The sequence below is a fragment of the Triticum urartu genome, chromosome 3, assembly GCF_003073215.2.
Source record: "Triticum urartu cultivar G1812 chromosome 3, Tu2.1, whole genome shotgun sequence".
NCBI lineage: Eukaryota > Viridiplantae > Streptophyta > Magnoliopsida > Poales > Poaceae > Triticum > Triticum urartu.
The window spans coordinates 466630242-466641164 of record NC_053024.1 but is presented as its reverse complement, the minus strand read 5'-3'; the positions used below and the strand labels follow the sequence as shown (position 1 = coordinate 466641164).

Here is a 10923-nt window from a genome sequence, read left to right as displayed (position 1 = left end):
GCGCCCCTCCTGGCCGCCATCCTCTCTCCCCCTCCTTTATATACATGGCCAGGAGGCACCCCAAAGGCACACCAATAGTTCTCTTAGTCATGTGTGGTGCCCTCCTCCACAGTTTACTCCTCTGATCATAGCGTCGTAGTGCTTAGCCGAAGCCCGGCGCGGATCACATCACCATCACCGTCACCACACCGTCATGCTGTCGGAACTCTTCCTCAACCCTCTACTGGATCAAGAGCTCGAGGGACGTCATCGAGCTGAACGTGTGCTAAACACGGAGGTGCCGTACGTTCGGTACTTGGATCGCTTAGATCATGAGGACGTTCGACTACATCAACCGCATTAACTTAACGCTTCCGTTTTCGGTTTACGAGGGTACGTGGACACACACTCTCCCTCTCGTTGCTATGCATCTTCTAGATAGATCTTGCGTGATCGTAGGAAATTTTTTGAAATTGCATGCTACATTCCCCAACAGCGTGTGCTCCTCTTGGGCCGTCATCATCAATGATTGCGAGTTTATCTGGTTGCGACGACGTTCTTTGGGCTGGCTCGGAGCTCCACCCATTGCCACCTCGGCTCCAGCATCTTGTGCCTACGTTTGCCCCTCTCTCTCTTACAAGTGATGGCATCCTCCAGTCTTGCCGACAGGGCCGATGCTCCACGGTCCGATATGAGAGGGCAAAGGACCCTATCTGACCTTGGTCTGGTGGGGATGTTGCGATGAAGTCTTCTTCGAGGTGGTGCATGTTCATATGCTGTGAGTGGCCTTGGTGGTCTCGTGGTGGTTCGGCCACTCATGTGCTTCTTCTGGGCGACAAGTTATCGATGTTCAGTAGGGCACCCATCGTGGTTTTTGACGGTGCTTAGCTTGTCTACTATAGTTTTCTTTGACCGGCTTGTATGAGGATTCTTTTAGGAGAAATGTGTGGTAGCTCCTGGGTGTCCCTACACCCTCATGACCAACAAATTCATAAAAAATGACATTTTGTGACATCAAACTAGCTCAAAAATTAGGTGCTTGCAAATTTTCGTCGAGAAATATGATCATATGAGCTCTACACATGGAAAACAAAAAGTCAGTGCTCAAAACTTTAAGCACTGAAATCTTTTTCTTGTGTAGACATCATAGAATGTTTTTTGTCATGAAATCTTTTTTTGTGAAATTTGTCATGAAATCTTGCAAGCACCTACAAAGTTTGAGCATTGATGCCACGAAATTATAGATTTTTTATTTTCCATTTTCTTTTATAAATTTACTGTTCGTATAGGGTGTAGGGACACCCGGGAGTTGAAGAAACACTCTTCTTTTAACACTTCTTATCGTTTGGCCGTGTGGCTTTGTCTATAAAGCGGGATGAAAGTTTGTTTCGAGAGAAAAAATACCATCCAAATGTGATGTCGTACTTAAAATGCAAAGATATAACGATTTTCATCGCCATTCAATAAAAACAGGTGTTGCGCCAAACGGCTGCTTCGATACAGGGATCTGAGTGGCACTTAAGTATACGTCAACTGAATTAGGACAATAACAAGGCCATCCACCTCAAGTCAAAGAGCAAGCGAAAACATCCTTCTAGCAGCTAGTCATCAATCGATCTATTCGTGTTGCTTCACAGACGATCTCATCTCCTCCAGCAACTTGGTGGGCGACAAGAACTCTCTGACCTCCGGCAGATCGTTAAGCTCCTCGTACGTCAACCACATGACCACGGACTTGTCCTCGTTGGGAACGACGGGGCTGGAAGGTGGTGCAGCCGGCGGCCAGTCCGGCCCGAAGCTTCTTTCCAAGGCAGCCGCAGATGGGGGGCTGTAGAAGTCTTCCTCGCTGATGCCCAATGCCAGCCTCACCTTCTCCTTGTTCCGCAGCCACCAAAAGAAGTCATTCGGATCCACAGCCTCATGCTCGTCCGCCGAGCTCTCCTCGACGAGCCCCTCTTGTTCGCCGGCCTCCACGTCTTGTTTCTCCACCGGGTGATCGTCCTGGTTCATTTCGCGGCGGCGGCGGTATTGGCGCGCCGGAGCAGGGCTGTCGGCGTCGGCCTTCCTCTTGCGCGCGGACGACGACGCGGCGGGTTCCTTGTTGTTCTTGGCGGCGCGCGGGCTGAAGTAGACCTTGCAGAGGGTGACCTCGTCCTGGCCGTCGCCGTGCAGGCCGAGCTCCACCATGAGCCACCCGGAGCGGACCCGCACACCGTCCTCCTTGGTGACGAACGAGAAGTTCTGGCGATGGCCCAGGAGGCCTCCGCCGTGGTGGTGCGCCGAGACCACGGGCTTGGAGCCGGCCTCGGAGTGCCAGCACCCCTCCTGGGAGTCCACCGTGCGCCCCCTGCGGCCGCCGCCTTTGGCCCGCACGGCGGTGAAGAAGTACCACGCCTCGTCGCCGTTGCTGGAGACGGCCGCGGCGTACTGCTGCGTGAGGTCCTCGGGGTGGGCGGCGTAGACGTCGCCTTCGTGGATGAACTTGCACGACATGTCGCCGTCGGTGACTCGCGGGCCGAGGTACGCCGCGATGAGCTCTTGCTCGCAGGGGTGGGCGTCGAGGGCGAAGTGCGGGCGCCCCGGCGCCCTGGAGCGGCGGCCGTGGGCAACCATGGCGGGCGACGGAGTTGCTCGCCGACGCCGAGAGAGCGCGCGTGGAGTCGAGGGTGATGGAATCGCTTGTGAGCGGACGGGTTGGAATCGACGGACGATCGCTCGTCACACATATATACTGTGTATCCACCTACGGGCGATCACGCCTGCTGCTCGGATTCTGAATTAGACTCGAGTTGTGAGTAATCATTACGGTGACGCGTGCGACCGAGTTCGTGTCTGCTACCCGGATCCCAGGGCCCCACAAGGTTTCCATATTTGGGTGCTTGGGCTGGGCTAGGCTAGGCAGATGTGTTTGTCCATGTCAACAGCACGCGGTTTTCCGTTTTTCACTTTCCTTATTTACTGAGCTCGTGAACAACATGGAATGCCCAGTATACTCAAGTAGCGACGGCCGTCCTTGAAAACCCACCAATGCAGGATAAGAAAACAACCAAAATCAACACAATACTTACCCCGCAAAAAGAAAATCAACACAATACTAGTCGCGGGAGCTACAGGCACATTTTTTACCGGAAGACAAATACTATCATTCTACGATTATATGTCATACAGCACATATGATAGTGAACCAATCTCCTTCCATTATATCTTTTCTACGCATACATGTACAAATCAGAATACCCGACAGAGTAGAGGGAGAATGAACATATGTAGTACTATTATAAGCAAATCGCTGATAATCACATCCAGCTCACCACACCTCCGCTCCTTTTGTGGCACCAAGCAACATGGCAATTGCAGCAAGTGAAGCCTGCATGTGGCACCAAAAAGTTCAATCACAGTAAGTCCAAGTTCCTCCCATGACTACTATATTGTACAGGATCAACAAATCCTTCATCACTTATGTGTAGTGGTATATGTATTTTGCGGGATTAACAATTCCTTCAACGTTTCTATGTAGCGGCTAGCTAAATACGTGCATGAACGTTTGTACTGTTAGTTGAGTAGGAATATGAATTCTGGGTGGATAATTAAAGCCTATCATTAATTTGCTGCCAAACTATAATCAATGTCAAAATCCTTCTTTCGCTCAGGACATTTCACAATTTGAAAACCCACAACTAGGTAGCTGCATTTAGTATTTTGATTTGGATTCCCATATTCAAAGGTAAATGCCATCCATCATATGCGCTACAGTTATAATGAAGCAACAGGATTCTGCTATTGTATTTGTAGCTACAGTCTGAAGTCTCAGAATAAAAAGAAACATGATATTGAGTTGTTCACCAGCCATGCACAAGGCAAACTGGGAAGCATGTTGATGTAACTGGCAGTAACTAGGAAACTGCAGATGATGACACTGGTAGAAAGGACTTACAGCAATAGTACAAGCAACATATCCTGGTTTCTCCCTGTAGTCGTGTACTCGGACGCAGATCAGAACAAAAGCTCCAACATACCACGGAATGGCAGCAAAGAAGAAGCCAATAATGAACCTTTTCCAAACAGTAGAAGCAGCAGTTTCTCAGGGTCCAATCCAAGTTTCTGAGATGCAATGTAATAAAACAATTAATGTTCAGAGAAACTTACAGAAACCAACCCATGCCAAGGCCACAGCATGGAAGGCGTCGCATCCTCACAGGTCTTCCTTCAACAACAGGTATATAACCTAAGAAACAGCAACGTGATAAAATGAGTAAGCCAAGTTGGAGCAAAGTTTCAAATTTAACTGTTCATTTTATTATATTTTCCCAAAGGTGTATGGATTTAAGGATTCCATGACATTCTTAATTGTACTGCTCTGCAAAATTATGCTGAATCATGTTTCTGCACAACATATATCAGACAGTAGCACCATCAGGTTCCTTTGTAAACTTCACTTTGATCTACAGAAACCCATTTATTGCTTAACTATTTTCTTAGTTGATCTATTTGTATGTTCTTGTATGTTGATTTTTTTTCAACTAAATTTAAGTCTTCGGGACATTGGAGCCTCCAAAGCTTCTTCAAAGACATGGCTAATATCATTAATTGCAATTAGGGAAGTAGTGATGGTGAAAAGACTCGATCCCTCAAAAAATTATCACAATCTTGAGCACCGTGTGTCTCACACGAATGAGTAGTGACTCTCCAAAATGAGATTAAGATCCATTTATGTTGAGAGTCGTTAACTGGAACAAAATGGCACATGAAGCCTAAAATTTGGGTACACAGGAAGACACCGAGGAAAGTATATGCCTGGTTACCCCATAAGAGCAGAACCCTAGATTCAGGTATCTCAGGAGTAAGAAACTCCTAATACAATACTCCTATTTGCATATCTAGCTAGCGGTTAGTGCGGAATGCAGAGTGCTCTGGGACTTGTCGGCATGTGGAATTTGGTGTTTATTTTGGGTTTGTTCCCCTTGGAAAACAACCTTCCGATGTGTTTATTCCACTCCTACTAGAAAACACAGAGCTCCTGCCAGTTTGCTAAAGAAAAAACTATGTGAAAACCTAACCTATCCAATGATCTAGTATGTGAGATGAAACTCGTATACCACTTTTCAGGTTTCATTCCAGTTCCACTCTCCGGTTCAGACAATAGGAAATAGGCACAACAGTCAACAGGTCTTGTTCTACTCCTGATTTCTCCAAAGGCTTGCAACTTGCAGTAAATGAACAACACAAGAGAAATTGTCCAGCAACAATAAAAGGCAGCGCGGGTAAGACAGATCATTCTCATCGTACGCATCAACAGAGAAGCAAATGATCGGATCGCGCGACAGGGGTTTCTCCCGTACCTTGCACGGCCTGGTAGCCCTGGGCGTAGTAGGGCGCGGCGGCCGAATAAGCCTGCAGAGGAGCGTAGACCGCGTAGGACGGCGGCGGCGGCGGCGGATAGTTCCGGAACCCAGGCGGCGGAGCAGGCTGGGGGAACCCGACCGCCGGCTGCGGGAACTCGCCGGAAGCGAACGGGGCCCCGAAGGTGCCGTACTGCTGCTGCTGCTGTTGATAATACGGCGGCGCCGACGGCGGGAATCCGGAGGCGGAGGCGGGGGCGGGGGCGGAGTGGCCCTCGCCGTCGGTGCCGGGCATCTCGCCGCCCATGGCGCGGGCGGTGGGGAGGGTTCGCTCGGGTGCTGGGTTGGGGAATCGAGACGCGGGAGAGATGGAGACAACTAGCTACTCGTCGTCGCCTTGGCACGTTGGTGTTTGTTAACGCTGGCGTTTGCTCAGCCTGTGAGGTTCGTTGTCAAACCAACTCAGAATTTGTATCATCCATTGTTGCGCTGATGCTCATATTTATCCTGAATTTATTTAAAAAAAATTAACGATATGTGTTCAGTGAAAAGAGATGTTTTCGTCAATTACGAGACGTTTAGGATGACTTTGTAAAATCTTAAGATGATGTGTCGGCTCATTCTTTAGCAGATGCTCATAGGGACAGGGTGCGCGTGTGTACGTTCATAGGAGTGCGTATGCACGTATATATGAGTGATTTTGTCTGTACTGATGTTTAAAATAAATAAATAATTTATAACCCTGAAAGAAAGAACGCACTAATTTAGTACTCTTTGCACGGTTTTCATTCGCAAAATCGTTTCTCACGACAGGCAGTAGGTGTCTGTAAAAATGACGTGTCAGGTTTCTGCTTCGAGAGAAATCTTAAATCTTGCGACCACATAAAAACGTGTCGCTCGTCTTAGCTTCCAAGCAATCAGACCGTATAGATTGGCGTGTTCGGATCGTTGGCAACGTGGTTCTTCTCAGCTCAGTACAGCTCAGCTTGGTTACAAAAACAGCACTGAGCTTTCGGGCATGCGCTTTCTGCTTCAGTGTTGTCATTGACGAGATACTACAGCACAACGAGCCTTTTGTCTGAAAAAAAATAAAGGGAATAAATACACGAGAAGGAGCAGCAGCCAATACACGAGTTTCAATTGTTTCTAAATAAACGAACTGTCTTCTTCTCGTTGATATATGATGATGATCAGGCGGTAAAGTCAAACGGAGACAGAGGCCGCATCAGCCAACAAATTATTTAATGTACAACGCAGACAAATTATTTCATGTACAACGCAGCCGCAAGCCCTCTTGATCTGATCTTGACTTCACAACAACCAGGAGCAGGAGCACCGCCACTTGCAAAGCTGCTTCAGCTGGAACACCTCAGACCTTCGATGGTGGATCCTGGAAGCCGCAAACCATGTTGGCAGGTACAGCGACATCGATCATCTTTGGGTAAGACAGGTTCAGGTCTGCCAAAGGAGAGACAGGGTAAACGATCAATTCAGCTTCCGTTTAAGAATTGAAATTAGGATTAGATCAGGTCGATCTGGTAAGTGAGCATTCTCGGAAACGAACACAGGTGTTCATGTACTGTATTAAACGGGGACAGACAGGTACTTACTTTCCATGATCGTCTTGAAAGTTTCCTGCAAACAGAACATGCAATGCATAGTTATGGACGAACCGACACCTTTTATGGGGTAAATGTTTTTAAGGAATTTTAGCCTAATTAGCGGGTACCTTATCTTTTGATAGTCGGGCATTATAGGCAACCTCCTCTTCGACAGTAGTTACCTGCAAATAGTATAACTCAAGCGACTAGCAACTTGGTAGCCAAAATTTAAAGATGCTGGGTAAGCCACTTACCGTGAAACCTTTGTAGTCATGGGCAGGATAAAGCAGGGTATCCTTCGGTAAAGTGAAAATCTGTTGGGAATAGAGTCTTCAGTTAGTTATTAGATCCATTGGGCTGTGTGCATCCACTTGGTGCAGAGGCTGCTAGATCAATAAAAGTCTTCTTGCATAATTTAATTAAATCCATGCATTATGTTGCAGTTTTGTCTGTATGATACTCCCTCCGTTCCTAAATATTTGTCTTTATAGAGATTTCAACAAGTGACTACATACGGAGCAAAATGAGTGAATCTACACTCTAAAATATGTCTATATACAACTGTATGTGGTAGTCCATTTGAAATATCTAAAAAGACAAATATTTAGGAATGGAGGGGGTACAATACAAGATTTCATGTAGTACTTGCCTGTGAATGCACTGATTGGTACAGCTGATCGGAGCTTCCTCCCTGGAATGACACGGAATAAAACAAACTATCAATACAAAAGCAATTACCTGTGGCCAATCAGAATTTCTCTAAAATTCAAAGTTCAAACATCCACGTGCAAGCAGAACTTATGTCTCACTCACAGACCACCACTATGGAGCATAACAGACAATGAATTTCAATGCCTAAAAACTAGTCTTTTAGCTCTAAAACACCATTAACACTTTTCTCTTGATGAAGAGTTTCCTTCAGATATGGTTTTCCTGTTTTTTCTGGCTTTTACATAAGATTGACTTTCCTGTTTTCCAGGTCATGAAGAAGTGAGTGTGGTCACAATATTACCTGGAAGTCTGTCCTTCCGCATGCACGTATAATTAAGGCATCCCCAGTGAAAGCCATCCTTGGTGAGGGTTGATCAGGACTATCACCTGTTACATAAGTCACACAGCCAGCAGTATGGCCAGGAGTAGCTCGCACCTGGAAAGAATTTCAATGTTTCTGCTATCAGAAATCTCGTCATATCTACCATACTAGTAGCTTTGATCAGCTAGCCTTACGAGAACATTGCCCTCATGAAAGACAAGCCGCAACATAAATAATTTGAGTGCTGCTCTTCCCAGCACTTGATTGCACAATTTGTTTATACTTTAGCAGCTTTGGACATGTCACAATTGCAATACATTCTTAAAAGTAAATTTGGTCATACTCATATCTACCAATACTAGTAGCTTTGATCAGCTAGCTTTATGAGAGCATTTGCCCTCCTGAAGGACAAACCACAACATAAATAATTTGAGTGCTGCTCTTCCCAGCACTTGATTGCACATTTTGTTTATACTTTAGCAGCTTTGGGTATGTCACAATTGCAATACATTCTTAAAAGTAAGTTTCAATAGTAATAGAGAACAATTCCTTCATTGATTAATCAATAATGACAAAGCACTTACGTAAAAACACACTTGCTAAAATCCATACCACATATATTATTCATTTTCTACAAACAAAATGTAATTCGTTTTCATATAGTTCAACCTATAAGATCGCACGCTCTTCTAACTTTTACTGCAGGCAGAACAGTAGATCGTCTTGCTCGTATAAGAAAAACGTCATAGTTAAACAATGAAAACTGTAACATGAAACCCTGTGAGATCAAGCTGCACTATCTTGGTCTCAACCTTGTTTGTTTAGTTTGGCCCCTTAGTTTTCTTATTACTTTGGTAGTTTTTTTTTTTGCCAGCTTTGCTATTTTTTTAGGTAATTAGGTTATTTAGGATGCGATATTTGTAACCATGTTGACCTTTGAAGGAGCTTCTTAAAGACAATCAAACAGAAGAACTCGGTGTTCTCTGTAATTCAGATTAGCTGTTTACACTGGAGACCCTGGTTGGCTGTGTGCATCATGATGATGCAGAGGCCGGGGTCTTTCCCCTTTTCGAATAAAAAACACTGGAGACCCTGGTGCTAATATTGCGGCATACAGAAACTGCAATTTATATATAGTAACTACTAGATGAAAGAAGCACATGAAGCAAAATTGCATATTAAAATTGTGCTCTACCTCAAGGAAAAGCTTCCCAAAGTATATTTTGTCCCCGTGCTCAACAGACTGGTCGGCCTTTGCTCCACTAGCTTTTGAAATAACAGATTTGGCTCCTGGTAGCTTAGTCTGACAGACATTCCATCAGCTGACCATGTATTACCAAAGAGAACAAAAATGTTGAAACTCCTAGAAGTTCAATGAAACATCTGGAGAAGTCCAGAGGTGCTTACTTTTATTAGTCCTGTTCCAGTGACATGATCAGCATGTACATGAGTATTCATAGCGTAGATGAGTTTCAAGCCTAATTCCTTGATAAGATTGAGATCTCTATCAACTGTTCTGTCAACAGGGTCAATCAACTGGTAGCAACAAAAAAAAAGTCAGGGAGGAGATTGAAAAGATGCAAACAAGCATAGCTCAAAATCTAATCCATAAATTATGAAGGCACTAGTTGCTCCTGAGTCATGTTCATCTTTCAAAGACACAAATGCTTCTGATCCAGCCAAGAGCTTATCCTGCTAATATGGTATGGTTTTTCATAAAGACATGGATAGGGAAGAGGGCTTCTAAGTTTGCTTTCACTTATGCTTGCCTTGAGCCTATTTGGAGAAATTGGACAAACTAAAGTTGGTATCTACATTCCACGGCAGTTCAAGTTCAACAGACACTTTTGGTACTTGAGTTGGCATCCAACTCAAAAGAATCTACCCAACTGTAGCTCTACTGCAATTTGTATTTCTCCTTCTGATTAATCAATGAAATATGGCCCTATGGCCATCTTTTCGTCAAAAAAAAAAGAATCTACCCAACTGCATTCAACCAACCAAAATTACTCCAAACATCACCCAATCCAGGCCAGGGAGTTGCGCTCACCACGGCGGGCTTCTCGGGGTCACCGACGTCGGCGAGGAGGTAGGTGTAGGTGGAGCTCTCCTTCTCGAACAGCTGCCTGAAGAGGAGCTTGCTGTCCGCGCAAACACCGGTGCCGTAGGCCGCCATTGCGAGGGCCGGCAGTGGCGGGATCCGGCGGGGAGCGCAGGAGGCGGCGGCCTTGGGCGCGGAGGGCGACCTGGCTGCAGCTGCCAGTTGCGGGATCAGGTGGCGGTATAAGCGGAACGGCACCATTCTCTTTGGTGTATTATATAAGGAGGTGGTGCGGCAGCGGAAGGGCGAAACGGCGGCACAGCAAGGCTGGCTTGGTTCTTATCGCGCGGATTTGGACGGCTCGCCCGCGGCGTGGACCTCGCGGTGGTTCGCGGAGGGCTAGACTTTTGATAATATAAAGAACTCGGCGGCAGGGCGATGGGCGCGATGGCGTGACGAGATCGGCGATGAGGTAGCCGGTAGCGGTAGGGATGGGACATGGGAGGACGAACGGATGATGATGGGGTTGCCGAGGTGGAGATGCCGGATCCCGGGTACATGATTTTGGCACTTTTTTTGCTATGCCGACTCTGCTGGTTCAGGTATCGGACTTCCACACAGCATTTTCAGAAACAAACCAAGTTGTACTAGCACTAGCAGTCTCTAAAATTTCTAACTTGGACTCGATTGATGCTGAGTATGCAGCAATTTGGTATATATTATAGATAAATTATAAATAAAGAGGTACTCCTAGTGCGGTACTACTAGCTTTCGTTTGTCTGCAACTTTCTTTCGCACCAGGGAGCATCTGACAAATCACAAAACCTACTCTCAAGTTTGTGACTTCTAAGGTATAAGAGCATCTTTAACAGCCGCCGAACACGCCGCGCACTAAAAACTACTTTGCCGCGTGTTCATCGTCTGATTTGA

At 46.1% G+C, this 10923-nt stretch overlaps 2 protein-coding genes across 2 annotated transcripts; both read right to left on the bottom strand.

Moving 5' to 3' along the window:
• Positions 1-3082: 3082 nt before the first annotated feature.
• On the bottom strand, positions 3083-5754 carry LOC125544376 (60S ribosomal protein L18a-like protein). Its single transcript, XM_048708039.1, has 4 exons — positions 5319-5754; positions 4126-4204; positions 3914-4031; positions 3083-3346 (listed from the first exon to the last, which is right to left on the bottom strand). Exons 1-4 carry the CDS (start codon positions 5623-5625, stop codon positions 3287-3289), a joined length of 564 nt encoding a protein of 187 aa, XP_048563996.1. The 5' UTR covers positions 5626-5754; the 3' UTR covers positions 3083-3286.
• Positions 5755-6458: 704 nt separating this feature from the next.
• LOC125544375 (persulfide dioxygenase ETHE1 homolog, mitochondrial) lies at positions 6459-10515 on the bottom strand. Its single transcript, XM_048708038.1, has 9 exons — positions 10003-10515; positions 9360-9488; positions 9148-9255; positions 7932-8066; positions 7569-7610; positions 7174-7233; positions 7048-7101; positions 6929-6953; positions 6459-6776 (listed from the first exon to the last, which is right to left on the bottom strand). Exons 1-9 carry the CDS (start codon positions 10252-10254, stop codon positions 6688-6690), a joined length of 894 nt encoding a protein of 297 aa, XP_048563995.1. The 5' UTR covers positions 10255-10515; the 3' UTR covers positions 6459-6687.
• Positions 10516-10923: the final 408 nt, after the last annotated feature.

Excerpts from the sequence above, each read along its gene's own strand:
- LOC125544376 (XM_048708039.1), bottom strand. The coding sequence starts at position 5,625 with ATGGGCGGCGAGATGCCCGGCACCGACGGCGAGGGCCACTCCGCCCCC. Across the intron at positions 4,032-4,125 it reads CTTGGCATGGGTTGGTTTCT|GTTCATTATTGGCTTCTTCT; the intron begins GTAAGTTTCTCT and ends TGTTTGGAAAAG. Across the intron at positions 3,347-3,913 it reads ATGTTGCTTGTACTATTGCT|GCTTCACTTGCTGCAATTGC; the intron begins GTAAGTCCTTTC and ends TGCCACATGCAG.
- LOC125544375 (XM_048708038.1), bottom strand. The coding sequence starts at position 10,254 with ATGGTGCCGTTCCGCTTATACCGCCACCTGATCCCGCAACTGGCAGCT. Across the intron at positions 7,234-7,568 it reads ACCAATCAGTGCATTCACAG|ATTTTCACTTTACCGAAGGA; the intron begins GCAAGTACTACA and ends TATTCCCAACAG. Across the intron at positions 7,102-7,173 it reads ATGACTACAAAGGTTTCACG|GTAACTACTGTCGAAGAGGA; the intron begins GTAAGTGGCTTA and ends TACTATTTGCAG.